Source organism: Cololabis saira, chromosome 6 (genome assembly GCF_033807715.1).
Source record: "Cololabis saira isolate AMF1-May2022 chromosome 6, fColSai1.1, whole genome shotgun sequence".
NCBI classification, from domain to species: Eukaryota; Metazoa; Chordata; class Actinopteri; order Beloniformes; family Belonidae; genus Cololabis; species Cololabis saira.
The window spans coordinates 13,771,912-13,795,075 of NC_084592.1; the positions used below are offsets into that span (position 1 = coordinate 13,771,912).

A 23,164-nucleotide genomic window follows, 5' to 3' on the forward strand; every position below is an offset into this window, starting at 1 on the left:
AAAGGCTTGCAATATTTCAGTTGATTTGTAATGAATCCAGAATGTATGACATTTTTGTTTTTATAATTGCATTACAGAAAATAAAGAACTTTATCACAATATTCTAATTTTCGGAGACAGTTCTGTGTGTGTGTATATATAATATTATTTCAGATATGTCACATGGGGGTGTCTACTGTGCAGATAACGAGCCCACTCAGCATGGTCTGTCACGCTTCTCTAAAAGCAGAAGAGTTATCGATTATGAATGAGCGCAGACACTGTAGGAAGTATCACCCCCCTGGAGAGTAGCAGACTAAATATATCAACATATATCAAGGTAATGGGCCGTTACTTCACAACAAAGCATTTATTTTCTTCTGTGGGGTTTAGATGCTCGTATTAATTGATCTCGCAGATGTATTTAGTGATTATCAGTATTAACTGTTTGGTTGTGGCGGGGCTGCATGGCCTCATGTTCCAGTGACGTCACTCCCAGACCAGCCAATCAGCGGCCAGTGTGCCGGCCCACTACTTGTGTTGTTTTTCTGTTTTCCTCCTTGGATCCATCCATCCTCCACTCCGACACCATTTTGGGAGTCAAAACCTCCGCGGGCCGCGTCGGCGGACTATGGTCCACACGTGCGTGGTGTCGGGCTGCAGGAACCGGCGCACCGCGGGCAGCTCCGTGTCCTTCTACCGCTTCCCGCGGGACCCGCAGCGGAAGCAGCGCTGGGTGTCCGCCGTGAACCGGCGGGGCTGGGCGCCCAGCGACGGCAGCCGGCTGTGCAGCACGCACTTCATCTCCGGTAGGACCAGCCCCGGCACGGGCCAGCACGGCCTGCCCGGGACTAGTGTAGGGAGGATGACTCGGGGGGTTCCCTGGGTGCACTTTAGTGAGGCTGCAGCGCCAGGGAGAGGGCTGTAAATGTGTATCTGGACGGAGTTGCTCTCATGTTGAGCCAGGATCTGGTTTCCATGATGGGACAGTGGACAGAGTCTCTCCCTGGGGGAGTGAACTCTGGTGACCAGTGATGTCTCATGCTCAGGGGCCTCCAGAACTGTCATAGGGGGGCCAGAGGGGCCACTTCAATTCTTGGGGTGGAACCAAAACTAAAATCCATTAACAGGACTTATAGCCTACAGGCTCAGAAATACTTTTTTTTTCCCTAACTTGTCTGCATATATATTAATAATTGGTAAAAACATAAGGCATATATATATATATATATATATATATATATATATATATATATATATATATATATATATATATATATAAAATATTTTTTAATATATCATATATTTATTTTATTAATGCATATACCGTATTTTCTGGACTATAAGCCGCTACTTTTTTCATAGGTTGTGAATTATTCTGTGGACTTTTCTTCCACCGCTCGTGGCGCTCTAACCGGAATTAGAATCAAAACTAAGACAACATAAATGCAAAGAAGAATACGCTACTTCTTCTTTAGCAGAAAGAAGTAGGTAGAAGCAGATTTCAAACAGATAAATAGATAAATAAATACCGGTTATTTTCTCTTGGTTCTGTCCCGTTTTAATCAGCAAAGTTGCTGCCGTGTTAAAAGACACTGTTAGGAAAGATCTATTTAGGTACAAACATGTACATCATTTACAGTTCAAAATGGTTCTGTACATGTATTAAATATCTAATCTAACAACATAAATATCTGCGGCTTGCATATTTTTTTTTATATATTTTTTTAAAAATAGAGCTTATATATATATTTTTATATATATAATATATATATATATTATATGTTTTTTTTTTTTAAATTAAGTTCAGAAATACTTAAACGCCTACTGATATGCATTATGCCCAAATGGTTTGGGATGAAATGCATAACTGACGATAGAATCAATGTTTTTTTTATCTATGTTTTTTTTTTATTGAGGCCAGTGGGGTGGCCAGCAAATTTGTAGGGGGGGCTATTTCATAAATCACTTAATTTGGTTTGGTTGATATTGTCTTTTGTGCTTCTCTCTCTGTTCTTTATTCTAAGATAAGATAAGAAGCTTAATTATCATTGTACAGTATACAACAAAATTCATTCGGCAGCATCCTCCAGGGACAGCAGCTACATTCACAGTCAGAATCCCCAAACAGCAAAAAATAAAGTGCTGTAAATAAATAAATAAATAAAGTTCTCTCTCCCAAAACAGAGGTCAACAATATTATGAATCAGTGAAAAACAAAAAATATATAAAACATCACTAGGGTCAATATTTTTATGTTGGAAATAGTGGTGTTTTGTTGTTGGACTTCTGTGCTAGTCACAGTTTGTCCATCACGAACACCATGTTCAGGCATAAGGGTGTCCATCAGTGCACGTGGCACCAGGACACCCTAGGCCGGAGGTCAATGATCGACTTTGTTGTCGTTTCATCTGACCTTCGGCCGCATGTCTTGGACACTCGGGTGAAGAGAGGGGCTGAGCTGTCAACTGATCACCACCTGGTGGTGAGTTGGATGCGCTGGCGGAGGAGGAGGTTGGACAGACCGGGCAGACCCAAACGGATTGTGAGGGTCTGTTGGGAACGTCTGGCTGAGCCCTCTGTCAGGGACATCTTCAACTCCCACCTCCGGGAGAGCTTCTCTCGGATCCCGGGGGAGGCGGGGGACATCGAGTCCGAGTGGACCATGTTCTCTGCCTCCATTGTCAACGCGGCGGCTCGAAGCTGCGGACGCAAGGTCTCCGGTGCCTGTCGTGGCGGCAATCCTAGAACCCGGTGGTGGACACCGGAAGTACAGGATGCCGTCAGACTGAAGAAGGAGTCCTACCGGGCTATGTTGGCCGGTGGGACTCCTGACGCAGTAGATGGGTACCGGCAGGCCAAGCGGGCCGCGGCTCGGGCAGTCTTGGAGGCAAAAACTCGGGTCTGGGAGGAGTTCGGGGAGGCCATGGAGGAGGACTTTCGGTCGGCCTCGAGGAAATTCTGGAGGACCGTTCGGCGCCTCAGAAGGGGGAAGCAGTACTCTGCCGGCACCATTTATGGTGCTGGTGGGGAGCTGTTGACCTCGACTGGGGACATTGTCGGACGGTGGAAGGAATACTTTGAGGATCTCCTTAACCCGACTGACATGCCTTCCACTGAGGAAGCAGAGGGTTGGGGCTCGGAGGCGTGCTCATCCATCACCCAAGCCGAGGTCACCGAGGTGGTTCGTAAGCTCCTCGGTGGCCGGGCACCGGGGGTGGATGAGATTCGCCCTGAGTACCTCAAGTCTCTGGATGTCGTAGGGCTGTCTTGGCTGACACGCCTGTGCGACATTGCATGGAGGAAGGGGACAGTACCGCTGGGGTGGCAAACCGGGGTGGTGGTTCCTCTGTTTAAAAAGGGGGACCGGAGAGTGTGTTCCAACTACAGGGGGATCACACTTCTCAGCCTCCCGGGGAAAGTCTACGCCAGGGTACTGGAGAGGAGATTACGGCCGATAGTCGAACCTCGGATTCAGGAGGAACAATGCGGTTTTCGTCCCGGTCGTGGAACACTGGACCAGCTCTATACCCTCCGCAGGGTGCTCGAGGGTTCATGGGAATTTGCCCAACCAGTCTACATGTGCTTTGTGGATCTGGAGAAGGCATTTGACCGTGTCCCTCGTGCCATTCTGTGGGGGGTGCTGAGTGAGTATGGAGTCCGGGGCCCTCTACTAAGGGCTGTCCGGTCTCTGTATGATCGAAGCAGGAGTCTGGTTCGCATTGCCGGCAGTAAGTCAGACTTGTTCCCGGTGCATGTTGGACTCCGGCAGGGCTGCCCTTTGTCACCGGTCCTGTTCATAATTTTTATGGACAGGATTTCTAGGCGCAGCCAGGGGCCGGAGGGGATCCGGTTTGGGAACCTCAGGATTTCATCTCTGCTTTTTGCAGATGATGTTGTCCTGTTGGCTTCATCAGACCGGGACCTTCAGCATGTGCTGGGGCGGTTTGCGGCCGAGTGCGACGCGGCAGGGATGAGAATCAGCACCTCCAAGACCGAGGCCATGGTTCTCGACCGGAAAAGGGTGGCATGCCTTCTCCGGGTGGGTGGAGAAGTCCTGCCTCAGGTGGAGGAGTTCAAGTATCTCGGGATCTTGTTCACGAGTGAGGGAACAATGGAGCGTGAGATTGACAGGCGGATCGGTGCAGCGTCCGCAGTAATGCGGTCGATGTACTGGACCGTCGTGGTAAAGAGGGAGCTGAGTCGAAAGGCGAAGCTCTCGATTTACCGGTCAATCTACGCCCCTACCCTCACCTATGGTCATGAACTTTGGGTAGTGACCGAAAGGACAAGATCGCGGATACAAGCGGCCGAGATGAGTTTCCTCCGCAGGGTGGCTGGACGCTCCCTTAGAGATAGGGTGAGGAGTTCGGTCACCCGGGAGGAGCTCGGAGTCGAGCCGCTACTCCTCCACATTGAGAGGAGTCAGCTGAGGTGGCTTGGGCATCTGTACCGGATGCCTCCTGGACGCCTCCCTAGGGAGGTGTTCCAGGCATGTCCCACCGGGAGGAGACCCCGAGGAAGACCCAGGACACGCTGGAGAGACTATGTCTCTCGGCTGGCCTGGGAACGCCTCGGACTCCCCCCGGAAGAGCTGGAGGAGGTGTCTGGGGTGAGGGAAGTCTGGGCATCCCTGCTGAGGCTGCTGCCCCCGCGACCCGGTAACGGATAAGCGGGAGAAGATGAAGATGATGAAGGAAATAGAAAAACTATTGTAATGTTTGATTTTTTTTTTTGTTTTTATTTATTAAAATTTCAAAAAACAGCAAGATTTCATAATTTTCATAGCTTTGCAAAATTTCATAATAAAGCCGACTACTATTATTTTAACCATGCAGAAAAAACAGTGACTGTTTAGCAATTAGTCATGTTATTAGTCACTCATCATCAACTTTATTTGTTTCATAAATCACTTAATTTGGTATCAACAAGTTTAGAAAAGGACTCTGTTTCTCTTTTTGTGTGTACGATTATACTGTACAGACCAAAGGTTTGGACACATGTCTTCATTTGTTTGAATGAGTGAGGTGTGTCCAAACTTTTGGTCTGTACTGTATATCAGCTAATTGGGCTTTGAGGGGGAAATGGGGCTGGTCACCTGCTCCACTTAGCCCTCAAACTCAATCGTCTAATATTTTGATTACATTTAAGTCTTTTGTGTTTGTATTCTTCTGATTTCTTTCAGGAAAACAGGTGAAGAATCCACATTCTCCAGATTATGTTCCTTCTGTGTTTACAACCGTTCCTTTGTCCCCAGAGATGAAGGAGCCGTGTGGTTTAGAGGTCCTGGATAAGCAGGAGGCGCGCGTGGAGGCGGCCAACGCCCTGCTGTTCCTCAAGGGTCAGGGCCCGGCCACGGGGGACCAGCTCGGGCGGGAACCGCAACCCGAGGAGGGGGAACGCCGCGCCGCCGTCGTTGAGGAATCTGCGTCATCGTCCCTCAGCACTGACGAAGACGACGACTATGATGATGAAGAATCCGTGCGTGACAGCAAGAGAGGGAGGTTTGCCGAGACGCCTGACGTGTCTGTCAACTTTGACGACATCCTGAAAGCCTTGAAAAAGGAGAACCAGGCCCTCAGGGAGTCTGTGGAGAAGATGTCCCTCTGTGAGAACTCGCTTAGGAACGATGCGGAGAAGGTCAGGTTTTACACTGGTTTACCCAACTTCTTCGTCCTGGAGACGGTCATGTGGCTGCTGGCACCGCACATGGACAGGATGAAGAACGTCAAGCTCTCCAAGTTCCAGCAGCTTCTTCTGACGCTGATGCGCCTCCGCCTGGACCTGCGCAACCAGGACCTGGCCTACCGGTTCGGAGTGAAAGTGGGAACGGTGGCGCGGACGGTGCATCGCATGGTCAACATCATGTCCTCCACTCTGGTGCCGACGGCCGTCTTCTGGCCGTCCCGAGCCGAGCTCCGGAAGAACCTGCCGGCGGCCCTGCACGCCTCCTACCCGGACTGCGCCGTCATCGTGGACTGCTTCACCGTGCCTTTTGAGGAGCCCGTTGCCCAGGGCAACCAGCAGCAGCAGCAGCAGCAGCAGAACGTGTTAAAGTACCTGATCGGCGTGGCTCCGCAGGGCGTGGTCACGTTCGTCTCCAGGGGGGCGCTGGGCAACGTCAGCGACAGGAGCCTTGCCGAGGGCTGCGGGTTTCTCTGCAAGCTTCTCCCGGGCGACGTCGTACTAGCCGCCCGGGATCTGAACATCGGCGAGTCCGTGGCGGCCCGTGGAGCCCTTTTTAAAACTGTTGGCGCCTGCCAAGGAGAGGCGGTGGGGAGATCGGAGGGCTCACTGCCGGCTGATGTGGCGTCGGAGACGGCCAGCGTGCAGAGGCACGTGGAGCGGGTGATTGCCATGGTGAAGCGGAGGTATGCCATGCTCACCGGCCCCGTCGAGAGCCCCTTCACCGCCGCCTGCGAGCGCACTTCCAACCTCTCCACTTTTGATAAGATTGTGCAAGTTGCCTGTGCCTTAAACAACCTCTGCATCTCTGCTGCTCCTCTGGAATAATTAGTTTGGAAAACTAGGGCTCCTAAAGATGTCACAGCTCCTTATAGTGCATGTGTCAGCACTACACCATTACTACTAAAACTTTATTGATACCCATCCACCCTTAACTTCCATCCCTCCCCATTATCGAGTTGTTTTTTATTCTTTGTGATTGCAGCACTTCTTTCTATTGTAGAATCTACTTTGTTGATGTGTAAAATCACTTAGTTATCCAGCTCATCTGGGAAAATAGGAAGATGTGTTGACATTTAGTTTAGCTTTGTATGACAGATGTCTTATCATTTATGTTTAGGTTGATGGTGAGGAATGCAAACGTGAGTTTGGGTGATACAAGCTCTCTGCCAGTCTTTCTTCCCCCCCTCCATCTCCCGCAAACACTACAGCTGCTGACTTAACTGATTACACTCTTGTCCTGCTGCAAAAAGGGGGATATGTTGGTTACAGCAGCTCTTTGTTGCTTCTCTGCTTGTAAAACCAAAGTAGCACACAAAGGAGAAGGTTATATCAACAAGAGCAGCAGACGTGGTGTTGCACCACTTTGCGAGGGGTTGTGGCTGCCTGCTCACCTTCGGAAACAGAAACACCACGTGGTTTATGGCTCTAAATGTACACTTTCCTGCCAGTCAGGTAGATTTTCTTTTTCTTTTTTTTTTCTTTTCTAAACAGCAGACAAACAAACCACCCACAGGCCAATTTTCCTCTTTCATGACCAGTCTGGTATTCATTTATCTGCTGCACTTTGGCACGGGAACGTCGTAGGAGTGCAGCTGTATTCCTGCAGATTTCAACGCCTCTAAGATGGCTGGCCTCTACAACGGGGCTTTGCTTGGTATTGATGACTTGTTGCTTGTTTTTTTTTCTTTTTTTGCACAGAATAAAGAGCCATTGCTGCAGAGTTGAAGTGGAAAGGGCAGAAAGTGTCCAAAATGTGTCGTCAGCATTTACAATGCCTCTTATTTTTAAGATTGTGGTCGACGTTAGTTATTTTTATTACGTTTTCCAGAATTTTTGCCAAAATGGTTAAAAATTCTGATTTAAAGTGACATTTTCTCGAATATTTTATTTGTACTGGTGAGGAGAAATTTTGAATTTGAGCTTTTATTTTCCTCAAGTACACGTTCATCTCGCATCACAAAGGACAGGGAATATTTGCACTTGTGTGGTGAATTTATTTGTCATTTTCAGTTTAATTCTTGCGCTCAAACTAAATCAGATTACAAGTGAGCGGTCGGTCTGAGCTGTGTTCTTCGCAGACAGCGTGTTGAGCGTTAATTAACACTTTATTCTGCCGAGCACATGAGCTGCTGCAGAGACTGTTTATTGTGTAATGGTTGAATTTTCTCCAGTTATGTTCACTTCATTCTCTTAAAATTAGCTCTAACTGAGTTGCGCCATGTGTGCATACCGCAGTTAGTTCCAGTATCGGCCTGGAAAGCTGGATTTTTTTTCCCCAAACTATATAGGATAAATGCACTAAACTGAAAATTCTTCTTTTGGTGTCAGCACCTACATTAGCTTTTTGAAATGTTTTTTTTTTTTGTTTTGCTGGTGCCTTAGTTTGTAAAGCTGCTACAAGTTAGCCTGTATTTTCTAAAGATCTTTATTTTTGCACCTTAGAATATTCTTTAAGGCTTCCTTTGATTTGACACTAAAGCCAAACGCACATAAAGGATTAGCGCTCAACGTTTAAGCACTTATTTTTTCTCAGTCATCTAAAATTTTTATTTTTGCGAAAATTCCCAGCGATTACAGCTCCTTCGCTTTTGTTTGGGGTCTAAAATGAATGGGAGCAGGTCATTCACATCACGTGAACATTTTCCTCACATTTAATCTTTGTGTTCAGGTGGAATTTCCACAGGTGTTGCTCAATAATCAGAAGCAGCGTAGGGTTCAGAAAGTTCCCTCTGGACCTTCTCAGGAACATCCACACAGACTGAAATCAATGCACATCAAACTTATCCTACCTGCTATGCCTTTCTACCCATTTAGGTGACTGTTTTTATTCTATTTTATTTATTTTTACAGTCAGCTACGGTTGTCATCACTACTAATGTTGTACCTGTAAACAACTCAGACATTGCATTAGTCAGCTGGAGTAAAGCTGACATTTGATTGTGCTTTTGATGTTTTTCATTAGACAAGCTTCCTTTTATTATCGTTAATGACGTTGCAAAAATATCTATAATATTTAGATGAGAGATAGTTCATGAATGACTAAGAAATATTTACATTTTTGCTGCTTGTCAAACCAAAAGATGTCACGAGAAGTGGAACCAAATAATAGATCAAGAACAAAATCTCTGAAATAATGTTTTCCTTAAATCTTGTTTTCCAGGTGGAGCATATTTTTTTTTCATTTTGTCTCTGTACAAGGGGGTTTGATTCTTTCTCAAAGTAGCTCATATTTGCCGTTTTGCCTGTAATGTAATAAAATAAAGATGTTTTTTGTAGATTGATAAATGTTAAGAGACGAGCTGGTTTATGGCTATTTTTTCCAAGTGTTCTCCTCCTTACATGCTATTTGCATGTGTAACCTGTAAAAGTTTGTTCTGAGTCTCCTCAAACGAGGCTTCCATGATGACTAAAAAAAATAAAAGTTTGGGAAATGCCACATTCCTCTGCTGCTTCCTCAGTACTTTAGTTATTTTTGCAGACATTTTTGTTGTTTGATACGTATCGTTGAACTCTGTAATGGCAGCTAAACACTGTTTTTACCTAGGTTAGTTGTCTTTGGACGGTGAAGACTTGGGGCGAGAACGGAGTGAGGAGAAATGTACTGATAACCTTTAATTTGTGAAAGAGAACGTGCTATGGAGGAGGCTCCACCTTGAGTAGGTGCGGTCAGCGAGGACGGAAAACACAGATGTCTCACTCCTTTTTATTTCCCTGCACTGAGGTACAGACCAGAGGGTGAAACCTCCACAATTTTTATTCCTTAAACTGTCACACGCCAAAAAAAAAAAATAGATCTATGTCTCTTTTTTTGTTGTTGTTAAACTTAAAAATGCAATGCAACAATTGTGTTTTCCTGTGTCAGTGATGTTTTAATGTATTTCCAGAGTCAATCCTGAAGGTCTGACCCCTTCTAAAGGTAGTCATTCTCAAATATTATTATCTACCAGTTGTCCTGACGCAGTATAGGATAATCAGACATGATTAGGGCATGAACCACTTTAGGCTTCTGAGCAAGGCTCTTAACCCTGGGCACCCCTGGGTGCTGGACAAATGGCAGCCTGCTGCTTCTAGTGTAACTATTGATGGGTTAAAAGCAGTACTCGAGTAAAAAAAAAATCAGGGGGGATGGTGGATTTTATCATATGGGGACAGATAATGTGTGCTGATTACAAATAATATAATATGTTACAAATAATAGCAGTGACCAAAACACCTGCAGAAATACTGCAGGAATGACATAGCAGCAGTTAAATGCAGCCTTCTGTAAGCTTTAAATATCCACTGGGCTTACATCAAATACATCAAAACACAACAATAAAAACAGTTTTCTGAACGTATCAATATGACTGTCCTTCACAGAGTAAGTGAAATGGATCACTGCAAAAACTCAAAATCTTAACAAGAATATTTGTCCTATTTCTAGTTAAAATGTCTCATTTTAGTAAAAAAAAATCTCATTACACTTAAAACAAGACTCATCACTGGAAAAAACAACAATTTCTCCTGTTTCAAGTAGATTTTCACTTGAAATAAGTAGAATAATCTGCATGTGGAACAAGATTTTATTGCTTGTAATGAGAAGATAAATCTTGTCCCATTGGCAGATTTTTCTACTTATTTCAAGTGAAAATTTACTTGAAACAGGTGAAAATTGTCAAATAAGTTATTTTTCTGGTGTTGTTTTTCTGGTGATGACTCTAAATGTTGAAATAGCAGTAAAACCACATTCATTGATGAAATGACATAAGCCAGGGATGGAAAGGGGGGATGATTTTGACCGTTTTTATTTCAGGGGGGACGCCATCCCCCCTCAACTCCAGTACTGGTTAAAAGCAGAGGACTCATTTCAGTCTGTTTTACAAGATGTACACTGACAAAGAAGGATTATTTACTTTTTTTTCCTCAAAATCTTGCAAAAATACATTGTAATGCACCCTTAATACCTCCAAAATATTATAATGTTATTATTAAATTACATTACAACTAATTAATCATACTTTTGTTTGTAAGTTGTGTGATTTCTGATTACGTGTTTTCCAATAAAGCCGTTTTTGTCTGACCTTAAACAGATGAATAAAACAAGTTAAAAGGTAAACGGATGAAAACGCGCCCGAGTGACTGGTGTCGGGAGGAGACGATCTTCGCCCCGCTGCTGACGTGCGTCGGTCCGTCACGTGACCTGAGGAATGTTAACAATGCAGCGAGTGTCCAACTTTGTGCAGCATTTCTGATCCTGCTGGAGTCTGGGGAGAAAATGGAGGCTCATTTCATCACATTTGTTCAGTCGCTCCGTCTTCGCTGAGCTCCTCCGCTCTGTCCCACACGCTCGCCAGGCGAGAAACCCACTTTAAAACTCGCCGTCGGATGGGATTTACTCTCCAAAGTCAAGTTATTCTCGCTACCTCTATCACATGGTAAGTTGAGTTACTTTTTTTTCTTTTTTTTGTAAGGGGGGTTGGGGGTGACTAATTTGTTACTGAGGAAAAAAGTTCCGTATAACAGTGAAAGAATACAGAAAAGTAAATAGTTTAGTTTTTCCCCAGCCCTCCTAGTTTTAGCTGGGGTTTGGGGCTGGTTTAAGTTGGTTTTGGTAGTTTTTTCCCCGGTGCAGAGGAATGTGCTGCTGCTCGGCCCCCAGCCCTGCTGGGGTTCAGCAGGCCAGGAACACACGGCTCTGCCATCAGGAACATGCACCCTCACATCCTCCAACATACACCCCACACACCCTCCAACATACACCCACACATCCTCCAACATACACCCCACACATCCTCCAACATACACCCACACATCCTCCAACATACACCCACACATCCTCCAACATACACCCCACACACCCTCCAACATACACCCACACATCCTCCAACATACACCCACACATCCTCCAACATACACCCACACACCCTCCAACATACACCCACATCCTCCAACATACACCCACACATACACCCCACATATCCTCCAACATACACCCACACACCCTCCAACATACACCCACATCCTCCAACATACACCCACACATACACCCCACATATCCTCCAACATACACCCACACACCCTCCAACATACACCCACATCCTCCAACATACACCCACACATACACCCCACATATCCTCCAACATACACCCACACACCCTCCAACATACACCCCACACACCCTCCAACATACACCCCACACGCCCTCCAACATACACCCACACATCCTCCAACATACACCCACACATACACCCCACATATCCTCCAACATACACCCACACATACACCCCACACATCCTCCAACATACACCCACACATACACCCCACACATCCTCCAACATACACCCCACACATCCTCCAACATACACCCCACACATACACCCCACACATCCTCCAACATACACCCCACACATCCTCCAACATACACCTACACATACACCCCACACATCCTCCAACATACACCCCACACATCCTCCAACATACACCCACACATACACCCCACACATACACCCCACACATCCTCCAACATACACCCACACATACACCCCACACATCCTCCAACATACACCCACACATACACCCCACACATCCTCCAACATACCCCCACACATCCTCCAACATACACCCCTAACATCCTCCAACATACACCCCACACACCCTCCAACATACACCCACACATACACCCACACATCCTCCTGGAGGGGGGTTTAAACCTGGGACTCCTGTTTCATACACTGTCTCTGATCTGCCCTTTTTATGGTCCAAGTCCAATGTTATTAGAGGGGATCAGGAGTTCTGCCGTGATAGTTATTGATCAAGCTTTACATCAGAGGTGTCAAAAGTATTCACAGTCATTACTCAGGTAGAAGTATAGATACTAGAGTTTAAAAATACTCCTGTAGAAGTTGAAGTATCAACTCAAGTAAAAGTATAAAAGTACTGGTTTCAAAACTACTTAAAGTTTAAAAGTAAAAGTAATGTAAGGACAAAAGCCATTGAAATTGAATGCATCTTAGTATAATGCAAATATATTAAAGAACCATGTATGTGTACTATTGAGCATTAACATGTGTTTCAGAGAGCAAAAGATCAAAAAGTCAAACTTCAGAGGCATGTTATCATTTATCCTAACCTTTATTGGAATGTACATCCAAGTTTAGTTGCAGGAATCTGAGGGGACGGATGTAAGAACAAAACTGGACAAGAACATCTGAAACAACCACAACCAAATTCACTCTATCCGGATGGAGCAATTTAACTGGATAGTTTTTTTTAAAGGCCGAAATGAAATAGAGTAACAAGGCTGTTTTTTAAATGTAAGGAGTAAAAAGTACAGATAATTGCGTGAAAATGTAAGGAGTAAAAGTAAAAAGTCGTCTGAAAAATAATTACTCCAGTGAAGTACAGATAACCAAAATTTCTACTTAAGTAAGGTAACGAGGTATTTGTACTTTGTTACTTGACACCTCTGATCAAGCTTTACATGAAGGCTGATGTTCACCTATATTACACGAGGGTCAACCCCTTTACTTTGGTCTGCTGTCTGTGTTGAACCTTCCTACTTTACTGAAGCCACATGTTGGAGCTGTGCAGCCCTGGATGGTGCAGAGGTGTTGTCAGGTAGCAGGACCAGCTGGGTCCTGTCAGGGAGGACCAGGGGGGGTGAGGATCACACCAGGGCACAGGCTGCTGTACTGATGGGTGAGACCGCTCACCTTGATGGTGCACGACATGTACTGTCTGCTCTAGTTGCTGCACTTGGGCCAAGGCTTCACTTTGATGCATGTTTTTGGCTCTGAGGTGAGGAGCACTGGTTGTAAAAGTGTGCAAAAGCACCGTTCAGGTGTAACAGGCTGTTTGTGTGCAAAAATGTAAGTGTAACAGCACAGGCAGTACAAATCACAATGATACGCAATAAGAAAACAGTGTTTTTTTATATATATATATATATATATATATATATATATATATATATATACACACAGACACGTGCACTCTCACAACTGCAGCAGTCTCTGAAAGTGCATCTCATTGTTCCACTGCAGATGCTTTGCACCGTAGGACGTCATGTTTGATCACCTTTTGTTCTGCAGGGTTTCAAATATAGAGAAACAATCAAATTAGTGATATTTTTCCAAGCAGGTCAGTCATATTATCTTGCATTACGAGGCATGCGGGTGAATATTTAACGATGGACATATTTCGGCAGAGGGATAGTTTTGTGTTTTTGAAAATGACAAACAACTGTTTATTTGTTTGTTTGTTTTGTTAGTAACTTGTAGGCAGCACCTAACGGTCATCGACGATACTCCAGGGAAAGATGGCCAGCTTTGGTGTTAGGTTAACGTTTTTCTGAGATCACATGAAACAACGCAGTGTATGGGAGGCCACTCTTACCCATTTTGTAATTACTTTTTATTTCAACTTAAAACTATGCTTTTTCTGTTGTAATAAACAGTAGTTCTATTGTATTGGAACATTAAAATGTTCTGGTATATTAAAGCAGCACAATGTAACTTTCAGCTTTTGTTGAGTTCGGCGAGTCCTTTTGACAAAAGCGGTAGTGCTTTACCAGAAAGAACACTACATTTCCCATGAGCACCAGCGCGTACTGCCGGAAAGATCCTGTCCCCGTCGCGTGCATTTGTTTTGATAGTAAATGAAGACGGGACGGACTTTCAAAACTACTTTTCTGTTTCACCAAGTGAACAGACGGAACGCAAAAAAAAGATGTTAAACTGCTGGAAAGGAACTGGAATTTACCGGGATACCTTAAACAAGGAAGCCAGGGAGCAGTATATGGAGAAAATAATGATTATTAACGGTCTGGGTCCATTGAAATCCCTACTAAAGAGTGGGATTTACTGCCGCAGTTCTGCACAACCACCGTCTCCGGCTATCTTGTTTAGGAGTGTTTGGCAGCTGCTTTGGTAAATGTTTGACTCGCCATGTGTTTCAATAAATTAGTATAATAGTACAACATACAGTACATGTTTTGTATTACTCTTACTTTTTTCATTTTTGACCGCTATATTATGCGTAGAGGCTCCGAGGCGTGAGCAATATTTTTGTTTTCCTCGTGAGATTATTTTTTTCCTCTGCAGCTACAAATAGAGTTAATATTTTTTCCTCAACAAACTAGTTTTATCTGAAGATTGGGGTTAATCGCACCGCAGAGAGCTGGCCAGCAACTGCATTTAGCTGGAGAAGAATCGGGAATAAAACCCGTGTGAATGATCCAACCCCGGTCTGTGTGAGTGTTTGTTTTGTGGTTTACTGTGGAAGGTCATGTTTGGTCGTCTTACAGCCGCGATCCAAGCGAGCCGACGACTCTTTCACTCTTTTACTCTGTTATCTCAGATACTTGGTCTCCGTGGTTCTGCCTCAGAGCAGTAAACCGGTGAAAAGTTAAACCATTAGCGATCTTCTGTTACGTCTGTTACGTGTTGAGCTGCTGCAGCCACAACACAGCAACGGGTTACCATGGTTACAGAATAACGGAAAGTAGCGATTACAAGTACCGCTAGGCTAAGACAAAACGAAGAGGGAGCACGTCTGTACACGCTCTGGTTTTGTTCTGCTGCACCCTTTTCCTGTCACGTTTTTTAGAGGGACACCGTCATAAATTAGTAGTCCAACATACTTACTGACAAAATAAAAAAATACTTTATAGCCTGTGAATAACTGAATGCCCATTCCTTATATTTTGCAGATCAGCCCTGCGCAATTTTACAGTTCTCAGGAAAAATACTAGAACCCAAGACGAATCTCCTGTATGTGAAAACATTCTAATTTTGATTCTTATTGAACATAGAACTCTACATTTACATTTTTATCATAACAATTCTGTCTCTTGTTTTATCCCCATAAATCCCCATCGGTTGGACATCCCTCCTCGTCTTTTATCTCACGCCAGCGAGTGAACGCCGGGCCAGTGTTTATTCTTGTCCGGGCATTTTTTTTTTTTGTGTCCCGGCATTTAGCTTGTTACTCTCCCGCTTTCTTTTTTTCGCCTTCTCCGATAAAACTTTTATTTTCTTCGGTTTTTTTCGCTGCTTCCGCCATGATACCAGCTCCGGCTGAGCTCTGCGCTCCACGACCCGCCCAGCTTTCGTCTCGACTACGAATCGGGAAGGAGGAGGAAGTGACGTATGCCGTGAAGCAGTCAAAGCCGTAAAAATGTGTAGTTTTTTAGTGTGGCAGGGTTCCTACCATGCTCCTCAAAGTTACATAGTTCCAGTGAAGGCGATACAGACCCATCAGACCATGACAGAGGTTCATTAAACCTGTTGGAAGTTGATGTACCATCACAATGATGATGATGAAATATTATATTAAGGTGGAACGTTACATAGTGCTGCTTTAATGTAATAATGCGATAGTCTTTACTCAAATGTGAAGCTTTTTTTTTTTTAAATGTAAAACTCAAAGTCAGAATAAATGTCTCATTAAAGGAAATACATTTTTTTGCCAGTGGAGAGCATTTTTTATATCATGAAGTGGTGAATTTTCATTTTTTCATGTTTGATTTGACATACTGACTAAACTCTGGATAACAGCAGAGTACACATCCGAGTTAGGAATGTATTTAGTATTAATCAGGAAGCTACAAGTCTATGTGAATAACCTGTAGCTTACTGCAGAGTATTATTTTTTGGGGGTAAGTCATTAATATTGGACGTGTCCTAGCACTTTCCTGTATTCAGACACAAATCCCTTGTCTACATCTTGTTTTTTTGGTTTATTTTGGTCAGCACAGACTGTCCCATGATTCAGCGCGGGTATTCTGCTTGTAGTTACTTGTGGAATGGAATGCTTATTGCTCGGACACGGAGCCCGAAGCATCGCAGGAATGGAGGCTAGAGATCCCGGAGATGGGGAAACATTTATGCAGCCTAGCCTCACATTACACTGTCACCCAGCTATATTTAAGCAAGAAAAAAGAAACCATTTTTGTGTTGTTTTATCTGACACAAACAGTGAGTGCTGTGTCCTTCTTAGAACTGGCCCAAAGGGATGCAGCCTGGTAGGGAGGAGGCGGGTGGGCGTGCACCCCACAGCCTTTTATGTTTGGCTGCTGCATCTGTTTGTTTGGCCACATCGCCAAGAGTTACGATGTCCTTACAGCAGCAATAATATCACGTTTTTGGTGCCTATTTACAGATTACCACCACGTCTTTACAGTTTAGCAATAAGACTCAATCTTAACAATTTTTATTTTTGTTCACCAAATTTAACTTATTGATTTGATAGAAACTTCAACTTTTCTATACTTGTTACATCACAGACTTCTTGCTACAAAGGAGAAACCAGTCGGAGGTGCTTTAACTCCAAACACTCCAAAGATTTCCTCGCTGCTTCATAGATCCGGACGCCTTTAAAGATGCTGCTGTTGGAAATCTGTCACTTCCAGTTTTTTTTGTTTGTTTCTCTGACATTAAGGTTTGTAAATCCCACCTGAAGACAACAAAACAGTTTCTGCTTCAGATCAGTTTGTAAACATCTAGAAACTAACTTTTAAGTTGACAGCAGTGTATAATGATGCAGTGAAGTCAGTCATCGATGTTTGGATTTTTGAGGCATTCTGATAATTTATTTCTTCTACTTGATTCGGTTTAACAGCTTAAATCTAAAAAAAAATATGAAACATCCGGTTTTATTTTTCCTAATAACAGAAAAGTCAGCCCCTAAAGGGAAAAACTGAAAGAAGTAGAGTATCAGAAAGATCTGATGAGCATATATTTGTAATAAGCACACTAACATTCCCACAGACAGCTTATTCTTGAATGATATTGGTAAACGCTGATCTAACGTCAGTTTTGTTGCTGTAATGACAATAGTGAGCCCCTCACACTGTATGTTCATGTACTTTCTTTGTTTAGGTTGTCAGTCCAAAGCCAAACCCTCAAAGCTTTTCCAATTGATTGAAAAGGCTCATGGGGGATTTGGATGAGAAGAAGAGGGATCTTCTGTCCCATCTTTCTTTTGAGGATGCAGAAGGGTGTTCACTGTAGTTTAATGTAGGACCGATGTTTGTTTTATTTTTGCTGTTGTTTTATTGTCATATGTATTTAGTTTACACCAGGCAATGATATTCTTAATTTGCAAAAATATCCAAACAAAATATAAACACGTTATAGAATATACACAATATAAGTGGATGCTTCAGGCTGATTATTAGCCAGTTTGTAGATCGGCTCACATTTCTGAGAGGGTTTGCAATGGTTGGAAAGTTGTACATTTAATGTCTCTGCTGATATTTTGTAGTTTTTTTCATGGTGGAGGATAGGGTTGCAAAGGGGTGGAAAATTTCCGGTAAATTTCCGGAAACTTTCCGGAAACTTTCCATGGGAAGTTAAGCTTGGGAATTTTGGAAATATTCCAAATTGGAAACTTTCCATGGGAATTATGGGAATTATGGGAATTATTGGGAATTTATGGGAATTTATGGGAATTTATGGGAATTAACTGGAAATTGGGGGTAATTTAAACAAACTGTATCATATCCAAACATAAATGTAAATATTTATTTTGTCATAAGCAGATATCCATGCAAGATAATACTAAAACATTACATTTCAACAGATTTATTTGAGTAGAACTTTAGTTTTTATTCTTGTATGAACAATTATTTTAATGAACAACAAAAACATGAATGTTGAGTAAATACTAACTCACCCACTCCCCCACCCAATCAAAAAGTAAAATGACCCCACCCCCCCCCCCCAAAAAAAAAAAGTCCCATTCAAAATGTTAAATAAAAGGAGCCCCACTCCCTCCAAAAAAGTCCCATTCAACATGTTTTTTTTATTTAATATTTGCAAGTTAAACATTAATACCATTATAGATCAAATATATTTACCCCATAATATTATCAAAACTTACTTGACTTTATATAGTCCGTGGGCTCAAATGTGTGGCTTCAATAGTCTTGTGCTTTGAGCTCAAATGTGTGGCCTCCAGGCTTCAAGAAATCACCTGTGCATGTGATGGTGGAATGCACAGTGCATGTAGGGGGTGTGGCCTCAATAGCCCTGCAGTAAGCAATGTGCTGTGTGCAAGTGATTGAGGAGTGTACTTGCATTAAATCTGGTTGTTTTAGCCAAGACTATGCTACAATATATTTCCCCCAACTATATTTAAGTTCCCTGTTAAGGGCCAACCTTCAATTCTGTAAATTTCTTATTTATTCCCGTTAATTCCCGTTAATTCCCATATATTCCCGTTAATTCCCATATATTCCCGTTAATTCCCATGGAAAGTTTCCAACTTTGAAAATTCCCGGAATTTTGCAACCCTAGTGGAGGATAACTAGCTTCTTCTTTCTATAACTCATGAAACATTCCAGGATTATTTCATACAGCAGACAAGCTCGTGGGAAATGATGTGTTGGCATAACTTTACACATTGATTTAGCTGCTAAACCCAAACCATCTGATAAATAGGGAGTTAATTGGCACAGGTACTTTCCAAGAGTTGATATACATGGAAATATACTCTTTTATCATGTCTTTAAGTGTGAAAGTTCGAGATACTGGGCAGGGAAAACCTTGTCCCTCTCTATTAAATGCACATTTTCTGCACCTATTCCCTTAAACAATTCCTCTCCCTTCTGTCCACCCCTGTTTTTATTAAACCATGCAAACTCTCACTATGTTGTCATGGATACAAGTATTTCACCTCGGTCCTCACGAGAGGCTCCAGGCATGAGCATGTGCACATATTCCCCACGTCATCCCATCATCTCTGGGGGAATAACGCTGCTGTGGCAGAATTCGGAGCACGTTCCTGCAGATTCAACTGTCAGGTGGCGTTAAGTGTCTGATGTCAGGCGGGGGGAGCTGGGGTCGGCGGGAGCTGCTGATTCGCTGCGACCCCTCGCCGGAGCACCGTGCTTTCTGAGGGGTGTTCACCGATGACCACGCCGCTCAAGTATGTAGTGATGGGGGCTCGGTTGCACAACCACAGCTATGCATTGGTGGAGGTGGGGCAGGTGGAGTTTTATGACCACTGGCATTTCTGAATTATACACAAGGTATGCGGCTGTGCTTTTGCACTACCGATTTGGAATTTGAGTCCCAGGCTTCCAGGTAATAAGTCTCATACTGGGCTCAGGTAGTAGATAGGCCTGTGTTGAAAAAATCGATTTTCCAATTCTAAATCGATTCTCATATTAATTCCTAAAAATCGATTCTTATGTCTAAAGATCGATATTTTTTTATTTTTTTTTTTCTTCTCCTTTTTATCATTTTCGCCAGGTGAACTTTAATCCTAGTAGTCAGACACACAGTTTGTCATGACACTTCTGAAAAATGCCAGGTGCTTCATGGCAATATGTGTGCGTGGTGACAGAATAAATTAGATAAACTAAAAATTATTTGTTTACTGCATGAACTGTTGCAATTTCTTTCTTTTTTGCACTTTAACTTGATATTGAAAGGCCTGTTTGAGTTATTTATTTCTTAGTTATTTCACAATAATTATCGTGAAATTATTATTTCACTAGTTATTTTACAGTCATATAATTCAGGCAACAGCTCAAAAAACATTTTAAATAACACTAAGCCAAATCAATATCGAATCATCATAATCGATTCTGAATATTAAGAATCGGAATCAAATCAATTCTTGACATTTGAATCGATACCCAGCCCTAGATGTGACATTTGTTTCCTACCGGCTACATATTTCTAATGCTTTCACTTTGTTTTACACCAGAATCTTAGAGTTTCTTTTTCCTTTTCGCCCCCATTTCAGTCACTACTTTTTTTTTTTTAATTTAAAACACAGCATCCAGGTGTTTTAAAGTTCAAACTCTCCTCAGTTTGCTTTCATTGAGAAAATAAGGCCAATGTGAGCACCGTGTGTGACCGTGTTCTAACTCCATCCCTTCCTCCACAGGCGCAGATTGGCATCATCATGGTTTGGCTCCGCCGTGCCCTCATGAGCGGCTGCATTTCCTGGAATAAGCTGGAACCCGAGCCTTGAAAGTCACACCATGGAATGTTTGTAGTATCTCGCCTCCGCTGCGTTCATCTCAAGAGTATCGGCAGGAATCAGAAACACCAAAGTGAGACACAAACGACTGAGGGACACAGAGGAGGTCTCCGAAATCTGGGCCTCTGATCCTGAAGGATCTTTATCTATTTAGGTCAGCCAGTGTGAGAGGGGGGGCTTGGGAGTGTGTGTGTGCGCGTGTGTGTGTGGTTCTTATTTAGAGTAGGTGCCTGGCCTGGGCACTGAGGCCATGAGGCCCAAGACTTTCCCAGCAGCCCCATATGTGGGCAACACGCGGCAGCGGCTTCAGGAGATCAAGGAGGGCCTGAAACAGCCGGCCAAGCTGGTGAGCCAAGCCCTGCATGGAGGCAGCTCCCGGAGCGAGGGCAGCAGGGGGGCTGACGCCAAGGGCGGGAAGGACACGGGCAGCCGGCCGCAGCAGCTCCGGCCGCCGCAGAAGTTCAACAACTACCAGAATGCTTTGCGAGAAATCCGCAAGTCCCTCATGCCATTCGCCAACGAGTCGGGGGAGGCCGGGGAGGTGAACCGGCAGATGCTGCAGGAGCTCGTCAACGCCGGCTGTGACCAGGTGAGCCCCTGGGACTCCGTCACTTCATTTGGCCAGCTGGGATATCTATTAATTAATTTATTTATTTATTTATTGTAGTGATGCACCGAAATGAAAATTTGTGACCGAAACCGAAAATAATAATAAACACTTGGCCGAATACCAAACAATACCGAACATGGTTCTTCGCAGTTTTTCATTTATTTTGCCAATTTTTTCACCATTGCATAAACCAAATAAATGTGAACATTTTTTTTTAATTTCCCAGCATTATGTTGTTTTGGTTCCACCTCCTGGTGAATGTTAGGTAAAATTCTTATGTGGTTACTTTTTGGTTGGCCAACGATTTATGTTTGTGGTGTGCAACCTATATTACAACGCCGTTATTAATTGTTTGTTTTTTTCCCACTTATTCCACCGAACACCGAAAGTGTTTTTTTGCCATTTTCGGCCGAACAATTTCGGTTACCGAACAATCTGTGCATCACTAATTTATTGTACTGTGTCAGAATTTTATCAGCAAGTGAAATGATGGGGTCAGCGTTAGAAAAATACATTTCAAAACCATAAAGATACCTCAAGGCCGATCATTTTTCTCTTAAACTGCCCCGTTTTAAACCACCATTGCATATGAGATGCAATACTCCATCTTTGTGTCTCAGAGGTTTTCCAACCCACTTTGCCTCCTTCAGTCAGGAATTTCCAACAAAAGCACTGGAGCGTTATGGAGTGTTACTCCGAGATACAATACAAATCTCCCTCCCACCGAGTGTATAGTGATTCAGTTGCGTAACTGCCGTCCCCCAGAAATGAAATGTTGAAACTCCAGGTTGATTTCTCAAGTGGGCTGTTTGGTATTTTCTCCCTCCTTCAACACAAAGAATGCAAGAATGAGGAGGAAGTGAGGGTCTGTTTCACACTCGACCTTCAGCTGCAGAAATGGCAGCCTAAAGGAGTCATGTGGAAGCTGTTAATCAGGGGTCACCTCACATCCCTGCAGTTGAAGGATTGGATCAATGTAGAAGAACAGTCTCCGTGCTGTTAGAAGGATTATGTTCCCCTAACATCTAAAACATCTGCAACAGCTCCTCGCCGTCAATAAAAAGCATAGAAACCTGTGAACGTTTGTCTTTGCATCAGGACTGTTTGTTGCTGCACTTAGAAGTTGAAAGAATGAATATAAACAAGGCGGTTAAAGTGTAAACCTGAGTAAATGCCCGTGGGAATCACTCTGAAACGCAAGTGAAAATGAATCAATGAGAGAGTCTTCTCTTTTATTATTGCCACATTGAACATGTTCTACTTTCTCCATCCGAACAGAAGCCAGAACACTCTCCTACTCGTTATCTTTTCCATGAGAGCTGTAAAAACGCGGCGTGGTGGAGGAATGTTTAAGGGGCGAGTAAGCCAGATGATTAAATCACAGATCGTCTCTACAAAATGCAGTCGGTCCGGTTGAGACGTGGTGTGCATGTGGTTAAGGGCTCTGAGATGAAGCTCGGTATGTGAGGAATGCCCCGCTCAAGCCCGTGCACAGCACTGCAAAAGAGACGAGCAGAAAAAATCGATTTCAGCTTATCACAAACAAGGAGCCACTGTTTGTCAGCCGCTTGCTGATAGCAGGACCTTTGCTCTGCCACCGGTTTCCACATCTGGCCTGGCCAGGTGCCGCAGGAGGATCACAGGACTGGCAGTGTCCGTCGGGATTAGAGCAGCACACACACGTTGTGCTGCAGACGTTTTTCTGTTTGGGAAAACACCTGAGGCATCAGTAAAGTGGTCAAGATCCCAAAGAGCTGAAGTGATCAGTGGATGAGAGCGGACCGCAGAACGGAGAGCAGCGTTTGCCAAGTTAGCAGCAGGGTGGAAGTCAAGGTTCAAGCTGGGTTTCCCAGAGGATTGCTGGAATTCTCCAGTGTTTTTTGATGGAAAAAGGGTATTTTCTATTTAATCAAA

At 43.7% G+C, this 23,164-nt stretch overlaps 2 protein-coding genes across 3 annotated transcripts in view; both read left to right on the forward strand.

Annotated features, from left to right (window-relative positions):
• Positions 1 to 457: 457 nt before the first annotated feature.
• LOC133445837 (uncharacterized) lies at positions 458 to 8,691 on the forward strand. 2 transcript variants are annotated; one of them, XM_061723321.1, is made up of 2 exons: positions 458 to 788; positions 5,165 to 8,691. In XM_061723321.1, the coding sequence occupies exons 1-2, from the start codon at positions 611 to 613 to the stop codon at positions 6,490 to 6,492; spliced, it is 1,506 nt and encodes a 501-aa protein (XP_061579305.1). In that variant the 5' UTR covers positions 458 to 610; the 3' UTR covers positions 6,493 to 8,691. The 2 variants fall into 2 exon arrangements, with proteins under 2 accessions (XP_061579305.1, XP_061579306.1); XM_061723322.1 differs by having other exon boundaries at positions 5,237 to 8,691.
• A 2,183-nt stretch (positions 8,692 to 10,874) lies between these two features.
• lats2 (large tumor suppressor kinase 2) overlaps positions 10,875 to 23,164 on the forward strand; it is a 34,586-nt gene continuing 22,296 nt past the window's right edge. The window contains exons 1-2 of the mRNA XM_061723323.1: positions 10,875 to 11,081; positions 20,545 to 21,229. Coding sequence (XP_061579307.1) covers positions 20,891 to 21,229 — 339 coding nt within the window. The 5' untranslated portion in view covers positions 10,875 to 11,081; positions 20,545 to 20,890. The remainder of the gene's footprint in view (positions 11,082 to 20,544; positions 21,230 to 23,164) is intronic.